Below are 21,838 nucleotides of genomic sequence, written 5' to 3' on the forward strand. Positions count from 1 at the left end.
GGGCTTCAGAACCAGTGTGAGGCGTGAGGCTGGACCCACGGTGCCAGGGGCTGTATAAAAGCGACCGAGGGGAGGGAGGGGGCATTTGACGCTGGAGGGCTGCGTGTAGGACGGGGGTGTGGTCACAGTGGGACGGAGCAGAGCCTGATTAGCCCCTTGTCTGGAAGATGCCAGGACCGGACATCACGTGCCGGGTTAGCCTCTATGGGTGCGGAGCGCGAGCTCAGAGCAGAGATGTGGTTCGGGGAGGGGGCTCTCAGGCAGGGCACCCCAGTGGGTTTGGGGGGTATTCTTGGGCACAACCCCTGAGGGAGTTTGGGGGGCCCCCAGCTAAGGGGGGGCAGATCTTGTCTATGTATAAGGTGTCCTATCGTCATTGCAAACCTCCTTTCTCTTTAGCTACCTCCGGGTGAAAGGAGGGTTTGTCCGTGGGGGAGCCCACTGCACTAATCACTGGAGGCGGGTGTGGGCACTGGGCACCCGTGGCCTCTCGGCGTTGGGGGAGCAGGCCAGCTGGCGGACAAATCCCCTGTGTATCCTCAGGCCTCCCTTAGGGGGTGCCAGGCTGTGGGGCCCGTTCGGGCCATGGGGTCTCTGCTGACCCAGTCCCCAAGGGAGCAGGTGCTGGTAATGGGAAGGCTCCATTTCCCGTCAGCCCCCATCCTGTTCCTGCCAGTCTGGCCTTCGCTGCCTGACGCCCCCCTCCCCTCCCTCATCCCCCACCCCGGCTTCGCTGGGCCACTTTCCTGTGGGCACCAAAACTGCGGAAGCAGAGTGAGCTACAGGTGTCCTGTTCCCCCCCATCTCCCCTGTCTGATCCCCCCCAGCCCCAGCCCCAGCCCCAGCCCCAGCCCCAGCTTGCTCTGCAGGACGGGTCGCTCCCAGCAGAAGGAACCAGGTACACGATACAGCTCTAAATCTGACATTGTTACGTACTTACAGTTACAATCCAAGAGATTAAAACACTGTACACAGCCACGGGTCTCAGTGCTGGCTGGCCATGCCCGCACCCCCCCACACACATACACACGCCCCCCCCGCTACGATCCAGCCACGCCTGGGGCCAGCGTGGCCCCTGCAGAAGGCTGCTTCCTCCCCCAGCCTCCCAGACCCCCCTTCGCTGCCGACACCCGCTGCTGGTCCGTTATGTGCCCCCCCCCCCCCGGTTCAGACCGGTGGCCCCGTCCTCTGGAGCCCACGGCAGCGCTGGCGGTTGGAGGGACGGGGCAGCGTCCCTGCCCCCTAGGCCTGGCTCTGGCCTGCTTCTGGCGTCCTGGGGCCGCCACAGAGAGGGAGGGCAAGGCTTTCTTTGTGCAACACGGTAGCCGATACATTCATGAACTGAGCCACCCAGCTGGTTTGGAAGAACGGGGCCGGGGCTCGGGGGGGAGCTGGGGACTGGCTGCGGGCCCCACAGAGAGCCATGGAGCTCTCGGGCCACTAAGCTCAAGGTCGGGCCCAGCCACTCGGCCTGGACCCCCCGGATCAACCCCTGCCCAGGCCTGGACTTAAAGCAAGGACCGGCGGGAGTGGCTTTCAACTCAGCATTGGGGGGGGTAATGTGCCAGCCAGCGCCCCAGGCAGCTGCAGGGATGGGCGATTGGTGTGCGGGGTGGGTCAGTATTACCCTGATCGCGTATCGAGCTAAAGCCTGAAACCACGTCACTCACAACAGCCACTTTCGGAGGCCTCGGCCGGGGGCCACAAAACACCAAAGGGTCACACGTGCCCTGTAAACATTGTGCCGGGGGGAGCTGCCAACCCAGCCTCTGGGAAGAGACAGCGGGAGGGCGATTTCTGGCACGAGCCTCAATGCTCGGCGAAGCAAATAAATTAAAACAGGGTCCCGAGAGGAGGCTGGAAAGGCCAGTCAGTGGGGAAAGGGACGGGGCAGGGGGCTTTGCACAACAGAAACGGGTTGAAAGCTGGATCTGGCTCTAAGGAGGCGCTGTGCCAGCTTCTGCAGGTGTGAGCCAAGGGGGTGTCAATGCCCACAATGCCCCATGCCAGGCGGCCCCCTCGCCCAGGCCTGGGAAGGGGGTGCTGCTTTTCAGAGAGGTGCTGACTGGAGGGGTGGCCAAGGGGCAGCCCAGCGCCTCTGGCTGGGTTGGGAGCCTGGCTCAGTGGGCGTAGGCTGGCAAGGGGGGGGGGTTGGCGCCTGGGGTGGGGAGGGGGAGGTGACCCTGCTGGTAAGCAGCGAGGAGATACCTGCTCCCCCCCTCCCCGCCTCTCTGCCTGAGCCATCCAGGGAACCACCTTTTCTACAGCAGCGAGAACCCAGGCATCCTGACTCCCAGCCCCCGCCTGGCTCTATCCCACCAGACGCCACGCCTGATAGAACCCAGGAGTCCTGGCTCCCAGCCCTCTCCCCACACCCCACCCCCACTCTACTCATTGGACCTCACTCCCCTCCCAGAGCCATGATACAACCCAGGGATCCTGACTCCCAGCCCCCCCCCACGCTTTAACCCATAAGCCCCCACTCTCCTCCCAGAAACCCCAGTGGAACCCAGGAGTCCGGCGCTAAGGGGCTGGCTGAGACATGGACTGCTGTCACCTCACAAATAGTAGCAAGGAGACTGTCACCCTCTGGTGTCTGCGCAGGGCCAGTGCACCCAGTTGGGAGCCCCCAGCCGCATGGGGTGGGGGCACAGCTGTTCCCTCCCCCCGCCCGCCAATGGTTTCCATGGTGGAGACGGAGAGCAGGGGAACAGGGCAAGCTGCTTCCCTTCCCCCGCCTTCATGGAATGGGAGGGGCACTAATGGGGGGGCGCAGGGATTGGAGGTTCAGGGCTATGGCAGCTGGATCAGATGGATGGGGGGGGGGTTTCACCAGCTCAGAGGCAGCTGCAGGCCCCACTTGGCCCATCACCCCCACCCCCGGTAAGTCAGCCCTCTCCCCGTGCTGCGGGTCCCTGTCTGTCCCGGGGGGGGGCGGGGGGGCGCAGAGGCTGCAGGCCGGGAACCCAAACACCTTGGAACGACACTGAACATGTTTCACCGTCAAAGCTCATTACGGACAGGAACGAACGACCCCCCTCCCCACCCCGGCCGTGTCCTTAAACCCCACGGGAAGGACGTGAGGGTGCGGCCGGCGGGGATCACAGGGCAAGTCAGTGCCAGAGCTGAGAACAGAACCCAGGAGTCCTGGCTCTCAGCCCTGTACTCTGACCACTAAATCCCACTCCCTTCCCAGAGCCAGGAACAGTACCCAGGAGTCCTGGCTCTCGGCCCTGTGCTCTGACCACTAGACCCCCACTCTCTTTCCAGAGCCAGGAACAGAACCCAGGAGTCCTGGCTCTCGACCCTGTGCTCTGACCGCTAGACCCCTACTTCCCTCCCAAAGCCAGGAACAGGACCCTGGAGTCCTGTCTCTCACCCCTGTGCTCTGACCACTAGACCTCCATTTCCCTCCCAGAGCCAGGAACAGGACCCAGGAGTCCTGGCTCCCGGCCCTGTGCTCTGACAAAACTGTCTCTCTTTGTCCTGCATGTTCCCATCGGGGGAGACAGGGACATAACGAGCCGCACCAGCAGGGGCTGAGTAATAAATAGAGCATCAAAAATACAAATTGTCCGACACTGACCATCCTGGAGGATGGGGACGCCCAGCGTCCTGCCCAGCCAGCACCCAGAGGCGGCGTCACCTGGGCACCCGCCTCGCCAGCCGTGCCTGGAAAAGCTGGGTCCGTTGGGCCGAACGTCCCTTCGGCGTCCGGCAGGCGCGGCCCGCATGGGATGAAGTTGTCCCCTGACCACCCCCCGCGTCCTTCCCCTCCAGCCCTGCGTCGGGCTCAGGCTCCATCGCACCCGGTCCAGGTGGCCGGAGGCAGGCCCGGAGCCTGCTGGGGAGGGCTCTGCAGGGGGCCCAGACATTGACAGTCTCCCCCCGGCTCTGGGCTGAGCCCCGAGGCCCTGCACGGGGCAGTCCGGCGGGGCTGGGCTGGCTATACCAGGGCGGTCCGAGTGTCACACCGTCCCATGCTGGCGGTGCTGCTTTTCCGGCGCAGGCTGGGCGTGGCGATGGTGCAGTGGCCCTCGCCGGGGCAGCCGTGCTGCAGGAGGATCTCGGCGCACTCCTGGCTCCCGGCTCGCCTGGCGTAGAAAAGGGCCGTGTGGCCCAGCGCGTCGCGGGCCTTCACTTCGATGCCGTACTGCGGACAGAGAGGCATGAGGGGATGAGGGGGTGCGGCTCCGGACCAGAGCGAGCCTGCCCCCGAACTGGGCACCAACCCGCCCCGGGGGGTCCCGGAGCCAGGAGGATCGCCCCTCCGGCAGGTGAAACAAGCAGCCAGGGGCACCGGGGTGTGCCACTGGTTCGGGGGATCCCCAGGCTGGGCGATCTGGGCTCGTCACCCCCAGTGCGGGGTAAGGAGGATCCCATCTGTCCAGCTCCGGGGGGTGCACTGGGCTCTACCTGGCAGGGCAGGAGCCCTCGCTGGCTCTGATTGGCCGCCACGTATAGGTCTCCAGGTACCCGTACAACTGGTGATGTCACAGACATTTCCGGAGCAACAGGCGGTGATGTCACAATGCCCAGGTTTATGACATTCACCGCAGGCCTGGGCGGAGCTCTGCCATAAACTCGCTGCCGGAACGCCCTCCTTCGCCCTGCAGCTGGCACCCCATGGGCCCTGCCAAGCTCAGGGGGAGCCCCAGGCAAAGGCTCTGTGGCTCCCCCTTCCCCATCTGTCCCCCGCTCGCTATGAGCGAGGGCAGCAGCCTCCCCTGTGCCGGGGGGGAGGGAACGGATCCCCCAACTCCCCATGCCCCGCGGTGTCCCAGGCAGCCGGACGTACCCAGACCAACAGCTGGGTGATGACCACATGGGGCAGGTCGCAGGCCAAGTGCAGGGCCGTGCGCCGGTCCTTGTCCCCGGAGCAGGTGTTGATCAGCTCCTTGGTGCTGTGTGCCAGCAACAGAAGCAGGGTGCCCAGGTCCTTCTCCTGCACGGCCCGGAACAGCTGCTGCCCCAGCGGGATCTCGGGGCTCGGGAACGGGGCCAGGAACACCCGCTGCTCGTACTTCGCCCGGATCCACGACTCCCGCTCCTCCCTGCAGCGAGAGATGCACCCGGGCGGAGATGAGTGCCCGGCGATGCAGACAGACTGGGCAGAGACGCAGAGCTCAGAGCTGGGGACCCCCAGGGGCCTGCAGTGCCTGGAGCCAGGTACCCCCCAGGATCATGCAGTGCTTGAAGCCAGGTATCCTGCAGGGACCTGGGCAAAGTCTGGAAACAGGTACCCTCAGGGGCCTGCAGTGTCCAGAGCCAGGCACCCCCGGGAAACTGCAGTGCCCGGAGTTGGGTACCCCCCCCCCCACGACAAAGTCCAGAGCCAGGTACCCCCAGGGACCTGCAGTGCCCAGAGCTGGGTACCTCCCCAGGAGCCTGGCAGTGCCCAGCTCATGACGCCTGCAACCTCCACCCTGCAGAAGTCTGGCAATGCCCACAGCCTGGTGCCCACAGGGTCCAGCTAGGTGAGAGAGGACTGTTATTTCCAGGGGCCTTTCAGCATCGCCCCCCCCCGCCCCTTCCTGAGCCATTAGCTATTGCCCCCAAGAAACACCGGCCAGCTGAGTGGCAAACCCCACAGGGAGGCTGCATTCTTCCTTCTCTGCCTCTTTCCCCAGCAGCTCCCGCCCAGCCCCCGGGGGCTGGGCATGGGGCAGCTGCCTGGGGCAGGGGCTCACCGGGACGACTCGCAGGTGGGCTTCCGGCGTCCCTGGGTGTTCTTCTCCCAGATGCTGTTGGCAGTCTCGTTGCCAATGGACGTCAGCACCAGGGTGAGCTCCAGGGGCCAGTCGTCGAGGTCCAGCGAGCGCACCCGCGACAGGTGGGTGCCCAGGTTCCGGTGGATGCCCGAGCACTCGATGCAGATCAGCGCCCCCAGGTTCAGGCTGGCCCAGGTGGGGTCTGGAGGAAGGGGGGGAGGACAGGTCCCCATCAGCACCACGGCCTGGGAACCAGCCACCCAGGAAGAGACCCCCGGTGCGAACCTCGGTGCCGCCCGCCCCCCAGGAGTGAGACTCACTTGGTGCCTCGCAGTCCACACACAGGGAATTGCCTCTGGCATTGCGGATGGCCTGGATGGCCACCGCCTCGCTCTGGCTGTCCATCCGGGCCTGCAGGGAGCAAAGGGGGGGCAGTTGGCCACGCAGCCGGGGAGCTGGGCACAGGTGCTCCAGGAGATCCCGGAGCCAGGACATAGACCCGCGCCCTGAGGTGTACCCCAGCTCTGGCCGTGGGGCTCAAGGTGAGCCACATCCGAGCTGAAACGCCCCCAGTTCTAGTCCTGGCAGTCTCTCCTCTGCCTTGTGGGACATAAGTGGCACCCACCTTGGGCTCCCCCTCTGCTCAGGGGTGAATCGCTTAGACCCCAGAGAAAGGGGTTTGACCCTGTTCCACCCCCAATACATGATTATGCCGGGAGCTGTACACTTTGGCTGCTGTCCCCCAGAAGTGGCTGCATTTCCCTCTCTGAAGGGACTGACTCAGGGCAGGCAGGGCCCCGCCCAGGTGGCAGGGCAGGGCAGGGCTCTGCAGGGAGTTCCCATGCTGTCCTGGCGGCTCCGCAGCCGGACGGCAGAGAGAGGACTCTGGGGAAATGCCCCAGGAGGCGACTGGCCCTGGGGAGCAGCTGGGGCCGCCATACCTTGTTTTTGCTGCTCTCACAGCACTGCAAGCTGGCAAGGATCTGGCTCTCGATCGCCTGGACCCAGGCGTCCCTCTCCTCGAAGCTGCTGGCCTCGAAGTGCCACGTCTGGCCCGTGCTCGACACGATGATGAACTCGAAGTTCTCCTCCTCTGCAGAAGGGAAAGGAGGGGTGGGGAGGGAGCGTCACCACCTGGGCACCCCACCAGAGCGACCCAATGGCTCTGCACGGTCAGGCTGGGGGAGGTCTGTCTGCTGGACAGGGGGCGGTAAGGCTGGCCGAACACCCCCCTTGCTTACAGGTTTATTTGTAGGGAGGACACAAAATACCCCTTTAAAGGAGCTGGGGCCAGCTGGGTAGTGTCAGGAGGAAGCTGGCAGCTCGGTCCCCGGGGCGGGAGTGCCAGCGAAGAGGCACTTACCGCCCCCTGCTGGCCAGAGGGTGGCTGCGACGCGGGGGAACCCGGCTGGGAGGAGCGTACTGGGAGCATGCGGGCACGTAGCTAGCTGTGCGGGGCAGGGGCCACTGGCAAGTCGTCAGAGCAGTGCCCCGCCTTCATCCGGTGCCAGCCAGCACTTGCGGGATTGGCATGGAGCTCAGCACCCGGCTGTCTGCCCTGCCCCTTGCCCTAGGCACGGCCGGGCTCCTCCCCGCCCCGGGCGGCCGTCGGCACCACACGATGGAAGCACATCGACATGCATGAGTGACACCAGCACCGCGTGACGGCCGCTGCCCGTTACCTGTTTTATAAATATTTCTTAAACTACCAAAGGTTTTTAATTTCCACATTTTGCGCTTGGCTGCGGAGCGTCCGGGGAGGGGGGGCAGCGGGAGGCAGGAGAGAATAAAGGGAGACAGTCAAGAGAAAAAGCCAGAAGACGGGGATCCCACCCGGAGGGGGACAAAGCGCTGGCAGGGGAGGGAGGAAGCTGTGAGCAGTGTCAGCCACCCCCACCCCCCGGAGAGGTGGGGAGAGCTGGATGGGAGGGGGGCGCGCGTGCTGGGAAGCCATTCGCAGAGCGGGAATGAAACGCTTTCTAGCATCCGGTGGAGGGGCCAGCGTGTTGCCCGGTGCAGGGTCTGGCTGTCAGAATGGACCGGTATCGCCTGGACCGGGCCAGGAGGAGTTGTGCTGAGCGTGCCACCCTGGGCTGGGCGTGCCCCATGCCACGCTGCTCTGGGTCAGAGTCGCCCTGCCCCCCAGTCTCCGTGGCAGTCCTTCCCCGCCAGGGCGGGTCTCCATGGGTATGCCTACGCTGCAGGGTTCGAACTTGGGCTCAAGCCGAACCCACTCCTGTCTACACACAAATCGTGCTAGCCCAGGGCTTGGACCCCGGCTCCGGACCCCCCAGGGGCGGAGGGTCCAAACCAGAGTCAAGCCGGGACCCTGTTGCTTTGCAGTGTACATGCCCTGGGAGCCCGCCAAAGGTGTCCAAGAATCCCACGGGATGACTCTCTTTGTCCTGTCCCTCGAGGGCCCCCGGACTCCCCCTTGCCCCCCCTGCTCAGCTCCGGGCACTTTCTCCGAGGCCGTTCCCAGGATGCTCTAGGGCCCCCGAGCCAGGGGTGCTGCTCACAAGGCTGCCAAGGGGCGGCTCCCTGCGTTACCGCGCTGACAGCCTCCCTCACCTTCCGCCTGTCCCGTCGACCCCTCGGTTTTTGAGGGGGTCATCAGCTTCTTCCGGCGGTGCTTCTTCCTGTCAATCATGGGTGAAGGAGGCGGGTCTTTGCCACTGGGGCTGGAGCTGGACACCCCTTCTCCGGCCAGGGACCCCTCTGCAGAGAGACACGGGCGGGAGAAGTCACCCCACGTCTCTCCCATCTTCCGACCCTCCCCGCCCCACCCCACCCCCCGGTGCCTGGAGAACCCCACTGGCATTCTCAGGGACTGGGAGCCAGCCACCCCCTCAGGCTCTGGAGAGGGATTTCTGCGGGCCCCTGGGCGCAATCGGGGCTCCAGGTTCTAGGTATCAGCCAATTTCTGGGGTCCTTGGGCAGCAAACAGCCGGGGTTTGCCTGAAACATTAGCACCTCCATCACCAGAGGTCCTGCTGGGAGCCCAGAGTGCCCCACAGCCGCCACGTACCCCCCAGTGGCCTTCCCTGCCCCCTTGCCGCTCGCCGGCCGTTGGCGAGGGATGCCGGGCGCTTCAGGGGGCAGCGCCGAACCTACCCCCGCCGGAGGTCTTGGTGCTGGCTGCCGAAGCGCAACGCTGGAGTGGCCGGTCCGTCTTCCCTGAGGCCTTGGCTGCTCGTTCTGTCGGGATGGTCAGCGCCGCCGGGGAGAGGCTAGCTGTGGGGAGAGAAGGGGAGCTGAGGGGTCTCCCCAAAGCGGAGGACCCTGGATCCAGCCGAGACAGCGTGCTGGGCTCGTATGATGACATATGGACCCACCGTGCACCAGTGAGCACAGGTAAGAAGCAACCCACTGGGCCACTAGGTGTCACCGTTGAGCTGTGTTCGATGGCTGGGCATAGGGCTCGGGCTGGGGGGGCCTGGAGTCACCCCAGAATGCCAGACCCTCCTGGGGCACCCAGCCCAGCCTCCCTCTCTGTCGCAAAAGCCCCAAGTGCCCCAGCAAGAGCCAGCCCCCCTCCCAGCTGCCCCCCCCCCGTTGTGCCAGCCTTCCCTACACACACGAGCATCAGGCCGCCCCCCCCCTCGCCTCCCTCACTTCCCTGTGGGCTCGGCAGCAGGGAGACGCCCAGGCCACCCTCCACCCACGGTCCAGGCACTGATGCCCCGGCTGGGAGGTGGCATGGGCTGGGTCCCCGCACAGAGCTGGGCCCTGCGGTCACTTACCGCCACCCTCGGGCGTCGGTCCCCCGCTCACGTCCCGCAGCAGGCCGTTGATGCTGGAGGAGGGGCTGCAGGCGGAGATGGCCCTGGGGGGGCGCTTGCCGGGCACCTTGACGGTGGTGCGCAGGAGGTCCATCCCCTTCCCGTGAGTGCTGTGAATGTAATCCTGGGGGGAGACAGGGAGTCACCACAAAGCCCCCAGGGCAGCCGCGGATCTAACTCCACCCGGCTCTCCGCCCTGTGTGCCCATCCCCACGGCGCCTGGCCTGGCCCCAGCCCACTACGGCGGGGTGGTATCCCCTCTCCCCTGGCGGGACGGCGCAGATTGGCCCCTGGTCCCGAGTGCTGGCGCTCAGCGGGCCCGGGGGAGATGGGGGAACCAGGAGAGCCGCTGAGTGAGCAACCTCTGGCCGGGGGGCTGCTGATCTCGGAGCCAGGAAGCAGCACCCCCCGCCCCCGGCCCCCTGCTCATGGCAGTCGGCTCAGCTGGGCAGGGCCCTGGCGCGGGGGGCGCGGCCAGGCACTTACGTTGATGCTGGGGTGGTAGAAGAGGAGGCCGTTGCTGGACAGGGTCACGTATTTCTTCTTCCACTCCTTGTTGAGGGAATTGCCGCTGCGTTTCAGCAGGAAGCTCTGGGGGGAGTGAGGCAGGTTAGCCAAAGCCGGGAGGTGGGGGACTGCCGGTCATTTATGGAGCCCGTCCAGCCCTGAGGCACCTCCTCCCGCTGGCCTCGGCAGGGACCCTGTGCCCTTCCCAGGGCTGCCTGCCGGCGGCTCGCAGAGTCTGTTATCCGTGCCAAGGAGAGCCCCCCCCCATTTTACAGAAGGGGAAACTGAGGCACAGACCGAGGCTATGCCGGGTCACCCAGCCAGCCGGTGGCTGAGCTGGGAATAAAACCCAGGTCGCCTGGGTCCCGGTCCAGTGCTCTGTTCACTAGGCCACCACCTTTTCCCAGGGACCCCCGCGGCCGGTATCCCGCTCCGGGAGGGCCAGGGAGGTGGAGACAGCATTTGCCCATGTGTGCAGTGGGCTGGCTGGGTGCACAAATGCCAGGGAGGCTGAGCTGAAGCCATGAGATCTGTGTGCATCCCCAGGTGTTGTGTTCCTGGGTGGGCACGCGTGTGCCGGGGGGGGGGGTGTGCACGCAGGGTGTGTGTGTTTGCTCTGTGTGTGTGTGTTTGTTGGGGGTGTGTTTGCTGGGGGTGTGTGTGTGTGCGGGTGTGTGTTTGCTGGGTGTGTTTGCTCGGTGTGTGTTTGTGTGTTTGCTGGGGGGTTGTTGGCTGGGTGTGTGTTTTCTGGGGTTGTGTGTGTGTGCATTTGTGGGGTGTGTCTGCTGGGGGGCTGTTTGCTCTGTGTGTTTGCTGGGTGTGTGTGTGTTTTCTGGGAGTGTGTTTGCTCTGTATGTGTGTGTTGGCTGGGCGTGTGTTTGCTGGGGTTCTGTGTGTGCGTTTGCTCTGTGTGTTTGCTGGGTGTGTGTTGCTTTGTGTGCGTGTGTGTTTGCTGGGGGTGTGTTTGCTCTGTGTGTGCGTGCGTGTGTTTGCTATGGGTGTGTTTGTGTGTTTGCTGGGGGGGTGTTGGCTGTGTGTGTGTTGGCTGGGTGTGTGTGTGTTTGCTGGGGGTGTGTTTGTGTGTTGGCTGGGTGTGTGTTGGCTGGGTGTGTGTGTGTTTGCTGGGGGGGTGTTTGTTGGGGTTGTGTGTGTGTGTGTGTTGGCTGTGTGTGTGTGTGTTTGCTCTGTGTGTGTGTGTGTTTGCTGGGGGTGTGTTTGCTCTGTACGTGTGTGTTTGCTGGGGGGGTGTTGGCTGTGTGTGTGTTGGCTGTGTGTGTGTGTTTGCTGGGGGTGTGTTTGTGTGTTGGCTGGGTGTGTGTTGGCTGTGTGTGTGTGTGTTTGCTGGGGGTGTGTTTGTTGGGGTTGGGGGGGTGTGTGTGTTGGCTGTGTGTGTGTGTGTTTGCTGTGTGTGTTTGCTCTGTGTGTGTGTGTGTTTGCTGGGGGTGTGTTTGCTCTGTACGTGTGTGTTGGCTGGGTGTGTGTTTGTTGGGGTTGTGTGTGTGTGTGCGTTTGCTCTCTGTGTGTGTGTGCGTTTGCTGGGTGTGTTTGCTCTGTGTGTGTGTGTGTTTGCTGGGTGTGTTTGCTCTGTGTGTGTGTGTGTTTGCTGGGTGGGTGTGCTTGAGGGTGTCGCTGTTGCGAAGGAAAATCCTGGGTGCACCTCTCGGGCACTGGGGGGATGCCAGCTGCCAGGTGGCGAGGGGGCCCGGCTGTGCCCGCGGCTCTCACCTGTTTGATTGGGATGGCGCGGCCGCTGCCTGTGCTGTCCCCTCTGCTCTCCAGGCTCCTCTTCTCCGAATCGCTCCCCCGGCGGTTCTGCAACGTGGCAAGGAGCCCTCAGCTAAAGGAATGTGGCCCCCAGGGGTACCACTGAACCGTCCCTAGGGCGCGTCGCTGTCCCGCCCCCAGGGGGCACCACTGAACCGTCCCCAGGGCGTGTCGTTGTCCCGTCCACGGGGGGCACCACTGAGCCGTCCCTAGGGCATGTCGCTGTCCCGCCCCCAGGGGGCACCACTGAACCGTCCCCAGGGCGTGTCGCTGTCCCGCCCCCAGGGGCACCACTGAACCGTCCCCAGGGCGTGTCGCTGTCCCGCCCCCAGGGGGCACCACTGAACCGTCCCCAGGGTGTGTCGTTGTCCCGTCCACGGGGGGCACCACTGAGCCGTCCCCAGGGGGCACCACTGAGCCGGCCCCAGGGCACATCGCTGTCCCACCCCCAGGGGGCACCACTGAGCCGTCCCCAGGGGGCACCACTGAGCCGGCCCCAGGGCATGTCGCTGTCCCGCCCCCAGGGGGTACCACTGAGCTGGCCCCAGGGCGCGTCGCTGTCCCGCCCCCAGGGGGCACCACTGAACCGTCCCCAGGGCGCGTCGTTGTCCCGTCCACGGGGGGCACCACTGAGCCGTCCCCAGGGGGCACCACTGAGCCGGCCCCAGGGCACGTCGCTGTCCCACCCCCAGGGGCTCCACTGAGCCGGCCCCAGGGCAAGTTGCTGTCCCGCCCCCAGGGGGCACCACTGAGCCGGCCCCAGGGCACGTCGCTGTCCCACCCCCGGGGGCTCCACTGAGCCTGCCCCAGGGCTTGTCGCTGTCCCGCCCCCGGGGGCACCACTGAGCCGTCCCCAGGGGGCACCACTGAGCTGGTCCCAGGGCACGTCGCTGTCCCGCCCCCAGGGGGCACCACTGAGCCGGCCCCAGGACACGCCGCTGTCCTGTCCCAGCCCCAGGGGGCGCCACTGAGCTGGCTGGGAGCCAAACCCACATGCCCGTGCCCCACCTTCCCATGGGTTCCCAACCCCGGGCGGCTGTGGTGCATGGTTGTAGCCCACAGCGGTGTGTGGCCAGAGCGGCACGGGGCTCAGGGGAACGGCACCGTCAGACGCGCCCGGGCGGGAGCTCCGGAGATGGGGCGGGGCTCACCGTGAAGAGGCTGGTGCGGCGCTTGGCCCCGCGGTGCAGGGAGCTGGGGGTGCCGATCCCGACCGAGCCTTCGCTCCGCAGCTCGCGGTGGCTGATGTTGGGCGTAGACGGCAAGGAGGAGGAGTAATCGCTCGTGTGGCCTCCATTACTGGCCTGGAAAAGAGCCCCGGGCACCTGGCGTCAGCGTCCCCCGGCCCGGAGCCACCTGCTGTCCATGGGCCCCTTTTCCCCTGGGCCACGGAAATGCCCCCCTCTGACGGCTCCTTCTCCCCGACGGGCTGGGGGCCAGGGAGCGCAGTGAGTATGTGGGGGTTTAGGGGTTAGAGGGGCGGGGGCGGGACTCCTGGGTTCTGTCCCCAGCTCTGGGAGGGGAGTAGGGTCTAGTGGTTAAAGCAGTAGGGCCTGGGAGTTAGGACTCCTGGGTTTTATTCTCTGCCTATAACCCCCCCCACACACACACACACACAGTCCCCCAGGGCCAGGGCAGCGATAGCTCTTCCTATGCCCCCCCCATCCCCCACGGCATGCTTGTCCCAGTTGCCCTGGTTCAGCGGGGAGATGGGGCTCAGCTGGGCACTGTGGTGCCCTTGGGGCTGGAACTGGCCCAGCCGCCGGCTCCATGAAAGGGGCTGCAGGCCTGGAGGCGGCTGAGCCTGGGGAGGGGGCGCCCCTGGTGCTGCGGTGCCCCCCGCTGGCTAAGGGAGGCACTGGCTGCTGCCGCTGGCCGTACCTGCCCAGGGTGGATCCCGCCCACGGGCGTGGAGGCTGCCGAGTGGCTGGGGGTGCTGGGCAGGGACTTGCAGGAGGCCAGGAGCTGCTGCTGCTTCTTCAGAGTGACGACCTTTTGGGCCACTGGGAGGGGAAGGAAAGTCCCGTGAGAGACAGGGAGCCACGCGGACCCCGCCCCCCGAGGGAGAGCCCCCCCAGCCAATGTTAGAGGGATCCCCCAGGGGACACACGGCCCCAGCCATGGCCATGGGGACCCCCAGGGAGACAGACCATCCCAGCCACGGCCACAGGGACCCCCCCGAGGGAGAGCCCGCCCCAGCCACGGTTAGAGGGACCCCCCAGGGGACACACAGCCCCAGCCACTGCCAGGGGGACCCCCAGGGAGACAGACCATCCCAGCCACGGCCACAGGGACCCCCCCCGAGGGAGAGCCCGCCCCAGCCACGGTTAGAGGGACCCCCCAGGGGACACACAGCCCCAGCCACTGCCAGGGGGACCCCCAGGGAGACAGACCATCCCAGCCACGGCCACAGGGACCCCCCCGAGGGAGAGCCTGCCCCAGCCATGGTTAGAGGGACCCCCCAGGGGACACACAGCCCCAGCCACTGCCAGGGGGACCCCCAGGGAGACAGACCATCCCAACCACGGCCACAGGGACCCCCCCGAGGGAGAGCCCGCCCCAGCCACGGTTAGAGGGACCCCCCAGGGGACACACAGCCCCAGCCACTGCCAGGGGGACCCCCAGGGAGACAGACCATCCCAGCCATGGCCACAGGGACCCCCCTGAGGGAGAGCCCGCCCCAGCCACGGTTAGAGGGACCCCCAGGGGACACACAGCCCCAGCCACTGCCAGGGGGACCCCCAGGGAGACAGACCATCCCAGCCTCGGCCACAGGGACCCCCCCGAGGGAGAGCCCGCCCCAGCCACGGTTAGAGGGACCCCCAGGGGACACACAGCCCCAGCCACTGCCAGGGGGACCCCCAGGGAGACAGACCATCCCAGCCACAGCGACCACCCCCCTCCCATCCCAGCTAAAGCCAGGGGGACCCACCAGGGGGAGAGCCCACCCCAGCCACGGCCACAGGGATCCATGGGGGAACAAACCACCCCAGCCCCGGCCACCTAGACCCCGCCTCGGGTCCCGGCCCAGCCCTTGGGTGAAAGGGACGGAGCAGCGGGGGCCCCGTGGGGCGGACCCCCCTGGCCGGCGGTTACCCTCACTGAAGACCCGGTCGACGTTGAGGCCATAGGTGGCGCAGGTCTCGTAGTAGAGACAGCGTCTCATGTCGCTGCAGAGCGCCCGGGCCTGTGGGTCCTCGATCACCCGGGGGTTGGTGGAGCTGATCTTGTCTGGGGGGGCGGGAGAAAGAACGGCCCCTTCTCACCCGGACGGACGGACCGAGGGACGCCGGGGTGGACAGGCACCACCCAGCTCCGCACCACCGCCCCCCTCTGGCGGCCGGGCGCCACCCCCCGCGAGGGGCCTCGGGGCTGGGATCAAGTCAGGGAGGGGGAAAGACGCGCGGCGCGTGGAGGGTTAACGCCCCACGCACCAGACACAGCTCTCGGGTCTGGATCCGGGGGGCCACCGGAGCCAGCGCTGGCTGCGAGGGGAGAGCGCCCCCTAGTGACCCCGCCCCTCTCCCCGCAGCGCAGGGCCCCCTAGTGACCCCGCCCCTCTCCCCGCAGCGCAGGGCCCCCTAGTGACCCCCGCCCCGCTCCCTGTGTACAGAGCCCCCTAGTGACCCCCACCCTGCTCCCCACAGCACAGCGCCCCCTAGTGACCCCCTGCCCTGCTCCGTGTGTACAGAGCCCCCTAGTGACCCCGCCCCGCTCCCCGCAGCGCAGGGCCCCCTAGTGACCCCGCCCCGCTCCCCGCAGCGCAGGGCCCCCTAGTGACCCCCGCCCCGCTCCGTGTGTACAGAGCCCCCTAGTGACCCCGCCCCGCTCCCCGCAGCGCAGGGCCCCCTAGTGACCCCGCCCCTCTCCCCGCAGCGCAGGGCCCCCTAGTGACCCCGCCCCGCTCCCCGCAGCGCAGGGCCCCCTAGTGACCCCCACCCCCGCTCCCTGTGTACAGAGCCCCCTAGTGACCCCCGCCCCTCTCCCCGCAGCGCAGGGCCCCCTAGTGACCCCGCCCCGCTCCCCGCAGCGCAGGGCCCCCTAGTGACCCCCACCCCGCTCCCTGTGTACAGAGCCCCCTAGTGACCCCGCCCCGCTCCCCACAGCACAGCGCCCCCTAGTGACCCCCGCCCCGCTCCCTGTGTACAGAGCCCCCTAGTGACCCCGCCCCGCTCCCCGCAGCGCAGGGCCCCCTAGTGACCCCCGCCCTGCTCCCTGTGTACAGAGCCCCCTAGTGACCCCCACCCTGCTCCCCACAGCACAGCGCCCCCTAGTGACCCCCTGCCCTGCTCCGTGTGTACAGAGCCCCCTAGTGACCCCGCCCCGCTCCCCGCAGCGCAGGGCCCCCTAGTGACCCCCGCCCTGCTCCCTGTGTACAGAGCCCCCTAGTGACCCCCACCCTGCTCCCCACAGCACAGCGCCCCCTAGTGACCCCCTGCCCTGCTCCCTGTGTACAGAGCCCCCTAGTGACCCCGCCCCGCTCCCCGCAGCGCAGGGCCCCCTAGTGACCCCCACCCCGCTCCCTGTGTACAGAGCCCCCTAGTGACCCCCGCCCCGCTCCCCACAGCACAGCGCCCCCTAGTGACCCCCTGCCCTGCTCCGTGTGTACAGAGCCCCCTAGTGACCCCCACCCTGCTCCCCGCAGCGCAGGGCCCCCTAGTGACCCCCTGCCCTGCTCCGTGTGTACAGAGCCCCCTAGTGACCCCCACCCTGCTCCCCACAGCACAGCGCCCCCTAGTGACCCCCTGCCCTGCTCCGTGTGTACAGAGCCCCCTAGTGACCCCGCCCCGCTCCCCGCAGCGCAGGGCCCCCTAGTGACCCCCGCCCCGCTCCCTGTGTACAGAGCCCCCTAGTGACCCCCACCCTGCTCCCCACAGCACAGCGCCCCCTAGTGACCCCCTGCCCTGCTCCGTGTGTACAGAGCCCCCTAGTGACTCCGCCCCGCTCCCCGCAGCACAGCGCCCCCTAGTGACCCCCCGCCCCGCTCCCTGTGTACAGAGCCCCCTAGTGACCCCGCCCCGCTCCCCGCAGCGCAGGGCCCCCTAGTGACCCCCGCCCCGCTCCTTGTGTACAGAGCCCCCTAGTGACCCCCGCCCCTCTCCCCGCAGCGCAGGGCCCCCTAGTGACCCCCCGCCCCGCTCCCTGTGTACAGAGCCCCCTAGTGACCCCCGCCCCTCTCCCCGCAGCGCAGGGCCCCCTAGTGACCCCCCGCCCCGCTCCCCGCAGCGCAGGGCCCCCTAGTGACCCCCGCCCCGCTCCCTGTGTACAGAGCCCCCTAGTGACCCCCACCCTGCTCCCCACAGCACAGCGCCCCCTAGTGACCCCCTGCCCTGCTCCGTGTGTACAGAGCCCCCTAGTGACCCCCCGCCCCGCTCCCCGCAGCGCAGGGCCCCCTAGTGACCCCCGCCCCGCTCCCTGTGTACAGAGCCCCCTAGTGACCCCCACCCTGCTCCCCACAGCACAGCGCCCCCTAGTGACCCCCTGCCCTGCTCCGTGTGTACAGAGCCCCCTAGTGACCCCGCCCCGCTCCCCACAGCGCAGGGCCCCCTAGTGACCCCCCGCCCCGCTCCCCGCAGTGCAGGGCCCCCTAGTGACCCCCGCCCCGCTCCCTGTGTACAGAGCCCCCTAGTGACCCCCACCCTGCTCCCCACAGCACAGTGCCCCCTAGTGACCCCCTGCCCTGCTCCGTGTGTACAGAGCCCCCTAGTGACCCCCGCCCCTCTCCCCGCAGCGCAGGGCCCCCTAGTGACCCCGCCCCGCTCCCCGCAGCGCAGGGCCCCCTAGTGACCCCCGCCCCGCTCCCTGTGTACAGAGCCCCCTAGTGACCCCCGCCCCTCTCCCCGCAGCGCAGGGCCCCCTAGTGACCCCCCGCCCCGCTCCCCGCAGTGCAGGGCCCCCTAGTGACCCCCGCCCCGCTCCCTGTGTACAGAGCCCCCTAGTGACCCCCACCCTGCTCCCCACAGCACAGTGCCCCCTAGTGACCCCCTGCCCTGCTCCGTGTGTACAGAGCCCCCTAGTGACCCCCGCCCCTCTCCCCGCAGCGCAGGGCCCCCTAGTGACCCCGCCCCGCTCCCCGCAGTGCAGGGCCCCCTAGTGACCCCCACCCTGCTCCCCACAGCACAGCGCCCCCTAGTGACCCCCACCCCGCTCCCTGTGTACAGAGCCCCCTAGTGACCCCGCCCCGCTCCCCACAGCACAGCGCCCCCTAGTGACCCCCTGCCCTGCTCCGTGTGTACAGAGCCCCCTAGTGACCCCCGCCCCTCTCCCCGCAGCGCAGGGCCCCCTAGTGACCCCGCCCCGCTCCCCGCAGCGCAGGGCCCCCTAGTGACCCCCGCCCCGCTCCCTGTGTACAGAGCCCCCTAGTGACCCCGCCCCGCTCCCCGCAGCGCAGGGCCCCCTAGTGACCCCCTGCCCTGCTCCCTGTGTACAGAGCCCCCTAGTGACCCCGCCCCGCTCCCCGCAGCGCAGGGCCCCCTAGTGACCCCCACCCCGCTCCCTGTGTACAGAGCCCCCTAGTGACCCCCGCCCCGCTCCCCACAGCACAGCGCCCCCTAGTGACCCCCTGCCCTGCTCCGTGTGTACAGAGCCCCCTAGTGACCCCCACCCTGCTCCCCACAGCACAGCGCCCCCTAGTGACCCCGCCCCGCTCCCCGCAGCGCAGGGCCCCCTAGTGACCCCGCCCCGCTCCCCGCAGCACAGGGCCCCCTAGTGACCCCCGCCCCTCTCCCCGCAGCGCAGGGCCCCCTAGTGACCCCGCCCCGCTCCCCGCAGCGCAGGGCCCCCTAGTGACCCCCACCCCGCTCCCTGTGTACAGAGCCCCCTAGTGACCCCCACCCTGCTCCCCACAGCACAGCGCCCCCTAGTGACCCCCTGCCCTGCTCCGTGTGTACAGAGCCCCCTAGTGACCCCGCCCCGCTCCCCACAGCGCAGGGCCCCCTAGTGACCCCCCGCCCCGCTCCCCACAGCGCAGGGCCCCCTAGTGACCCCCCGCCCCGCTCCCCGCAGCGCAGGGCCCCCTAGTGACCCCCGCCCTGCTCCGTGTGTACAGAGCCCCCTAGTGACCCCGCCCCGCTCCCCGCAGCGCAGGGCCCCCTAGTGACCCCCGCCCCGCTCCCCGCAGCGCAGGGCCCCCTAGTGACCCCGCCCCGCTCCCCGCAGCGCAGGGCCCCCTAGTGACCCCCTGCCCTGCTCCGTGTGTACAGAGCCCCCTAGTGACCCCGCCCCGCTCCCCGCAGCGCAGGGCCCCCTAGTGACCCCCACCCTGCTCCCCACAGCACAGCGCCCCCTAGTGACCCCCTGCCCTGCTCCGTGTGTACAGAGCCCCCTAGTGACCCCGCCCCGCTCCCCGCAGCGCAGGGCCCCCTAGTGACCCCGCCCCGCTCCCCGCAGCGCAGGGCCCCCTAGTGACCCCCGCCCCGCTCCCTGTGTACAGAGCCCCCTAGTGACCCCCACCCTGCTCCCCACAGCACAGCGCCCCCTAGTGACCCCCTGCCCTGCTCCGTGTGTACAGAGCCCCCTAGTGACCCCCGCCCCTCTCCCCGCAGCGCAGGGCCCCCTAGTGACCCCGCCCCGCTCCCCGCAGCGCAGGGCCCCCTAGTGACCCCCACCCCGCTCCCTGTGTACAGAGCCCCCTAGTGACCCCCGCCCCTCTCCCCGCAGCGCAGGGCCCCCTAGTGACCCCCGCCCCGCTCCCTGTGTACAGAGCCCCCTAGTGACCCCCACCCTGCTCCCCACAGCACAGCGCCCCCTAGTGACCCCCTGCCCTGCTCCGTGTGTACAGAGCCCCCTAGTGACCCCGCCCCGCTCCCCGCAGCACAGGGCCCCCTAGTGACCCCCACCCCGCTCCCTGTGTACAGAGCCCCCTAGTGACCCCCACCCTGCTCCCCACAGCACAGCGCCCCCTAGTGACCCCGCCCCGCTCCCTGTGTACAGAGCCCCCTAGTGACCCCGCCCCTGCTCCCCACAGCACAGCGCCCCCTAGTGACCCCCACCCCGCTCCCTGTGTACAGAGCCCCCTAGTGACCCCGCCCCTGCTCCCCACAGCACAGCGCCCCCTAGTGACCCCCTGCCCTGCTCCGTGTGTACAGAGCCCCCTAGTGACCCCGCCCCGCTCCCTGTGTACAGAGCCCCCTAGTGACCCCCACCCTGCTCCCCACAGCACAGCGCCCTCTAGTGACCCCCGCCCCGCTCCCTGTGTACAGAGCCCCCTAGTGACCCCCGCCCTGCTCCCTGTGTACAGAGCCCCCTAGTGACCCCGCCCCGCTCCCTGTGTACAGAGCCCCCTAGTGACCCCCACCCTGCTCCCCACAGCACAGCGTCCCCTAGTGACCCCCCGCCCCGCTCCCTGTGTACAGCGCCCCCTAGTGACCCCCTGCCCTGCTCCGTGTGTACAGAGCCCCCTAGTGATCCCCGCCCCTCTCCCCGCAGCGCAGGGCCCCCTAGTGACCCCGCCCCGCTCCCCGCAGCGCAGGGCCCCCTAGTGACCCCCCGCCCCGCTCCCTGTGTACAGAGCCCCCTAGTGACCCCCGCCCCTCTCCCCGCAGCGCAGGGCCCCCTAGTGACCCCCCGCCCCGCTCCCCACAGTGCAGGGCCCCCTAGTGACCCCCGCCCCGCTCCCTGTGTACAGAGCCCCCTAGTGACCCCCACCCTGCTCCCCACAGCACAGCGCCCCCTAGTGACCCCCTGCCCTGCTCCCTGTGTACAGAGCCCCCTAGTGACCCCCACCCTGCTCCCCGCAGCGCAGCGCCCCCTAGTGACCCCCACCCTGCTCCCTCTGTACAGAGCCCCCTAGTGACCGCCGCCCCGCTCCCTGCAGCGCAGCGCCCCCTGCTGAGCCCCCTTCCTCATTGCAGCCCCTGGGATTGGCTCAGATATCCACCACCTACCTCGTGATGGCCTGCAGCAAGCACCCACTCTGGGCATGTCCCCTTCCCTGCCCCTCCCCGGGTCCCCAGCCCTGCCCACACCCCACTCACCCTGTGTGCCCACCAGGGCCACGGCCACCTCCGAGGGGCTGCGGTAGCCAGTCAGGAGGCTGTAGTACTGCGAGACCTCCTGGAAGCTGGCTTCGTTCTCCAGGCTGAACACAAAGACCACGGCATCCACCCAGCTGGCAAACTGTGTGTGTGGGGGGGAGAGAGAGCGGGAAGGGGGGTTGGCTCTCTGTGCCGGGGGCAGGGATCCCCAACACAGAACCAGGGAACCCCCCCGCCCTCGCCTTGATGCCAGACCCGCGGGGGCGTCTCGGGAGTGGAGACACCGGGAGCCAGGGATCAGCCGCGGGAGCATCCAGTGCCCTGCGTTACCCCACCCCCCCCGGCTGTGGCTGATCCCCCCCCCGGTCCTCCCCCAGTGGTTACCTTGGCGTCCGGGGCACCCCCTTCCTCTCGGATCAGTAACAGGTGACTCTGCCCGTCCACCACCAGTTCCTTCTTGAACTGTCCGCCTGGATCCAGAGAGAGGGGGAGAGAGCAGGCGCTGAGCACGGCCCCTGTGCCCGACGGCCCCTGCCTGCCCGCACCAGGTGTGATGAAGTGGGACCGTTCTTAATGTTTCTTCCGAATAGTGTGGGGGTGCCTCAGTTTCCCCTATGCAGTTCTTAAGTATCTAGGGAGTGGGGTAAGGGGGTATGATCATTGCAGAGCCCTATAGGGCAGGTGTGTGCAGGGGTCTGGACATAGAGAATGGCCGACACCCTGTTTCCTGGCAACTGATGGCCTGGCCCTTCCCCCCTGCAAGGTGAGAGCTAAAGGGTTGGAGAACAAAGGAATCCGGTGACCTCCTGGCCCGGGAAAGGGACAAAGCCCAGAGGAGGGGGGCTGGAGAGAGTTTCAGTTTGGGGCTGGCTGGGGACATGGAGTGAAGGGCAGACGGGTTGTCTGGCTCACTGCCCCCGAAGATGGACCCAGCTGAGGGGTCCCGTTCTCTGCACCTACAAGCTCTGTGTTAGACCATGTTCCTGTCGTCTAATAAACCTTATGTTTTATTGGCTGGCTGAGAGTCACGTCTGACTGCGGAGTCCGCCTGGGCAGACTCGCTGTCGGAAGCACAGGGAGGGGCAGGGGAGGCTGGAGG

The 21,838-nt window shown here is 68.0% G+C and overlaps 1 protein-coding gene across 1 annotated transcript in view; it reads right to left on the bottom strand.

Annotated features, from left to right (window-relative positions):
• Positions 1–3,944: 3,944 nt before the first annotated feature.
• The window catches only part of AGAP2 (ArfGAP with GTPase domain, ankyrin repeat and PH domain 2), a 62,800-nt gene continuing 44,906 nt past the window's right edge, over positions 3,945–21,838 (bottom strand). Inside the window, exons 4-18 of the mRNA XM_077838186.1 lie at positions 21,124–21,209; positions 20,740–20,881; positions 14,861–14,995; positions 13,646–13,767; positions 12,916–13,068; positions 11,726–11,812; positions 9,980–10,084; positions 9,455–9,617; positions 8,826–8,945; positions 8,283–8,429; positions 6,653–6,804; positions 6,032–6,122; positions 5,691–5,913; positions 4,799–5,054; positions 3,945–4,153 (exon numbers count right to left, since the gene is read on the bottom strand). Coding sequence (XP_077694312.1) covers positions 3,947–4,153; positions 4,799–5,054; positions 5,691–5,913; positions 6,032–6,122; positions 6,653–6,804; positions 8,283–8,429; positions 8,826–8,945; positions 9,455–9,617; positions 9,980–10,084; positions 11,726–11,812; positions 12,916–13,068; positions 13,646–13,767; positions 14,861–14,995; positions 20,740–20,881; positions 21,124–21,209 — 2,189 coding nt within the window. The 3' untranslated portion in view covers positions 3,945–3,946. The remainder of the gene's footprint in view (positions 4,154–4,798; positions 5,055–5,690; positions 5,914–6,031; positions 6,123–6,652; positions 6,805–8,282; positions 8,430–8,825; positions 8,946–9,454; positions 9,618–9,979; positions 10,085–11,725; positions 11,813–12,915; positions 13,069–13,645; positions 13,768–14,860; positions 14,996–20,739; positions 20,882–21,123; positions 21,210–21,838) is intronic.

Source organism: Eretmochelys imbricata, chromosome 20, assembly GCF_965152235.1.
Source record: "Eretmochelys imbricata isolate rEreImb1 chromosome 20, rEreImb1.hap1, whole genome shotgun sequence".
Classification (NCBI taxonomy): domain Eukaryota; kingdom Metazoa; phylum Chordata; order Testudines; family Cheloniidae; genus Eretmochelys; species Eretmochelys imbricata.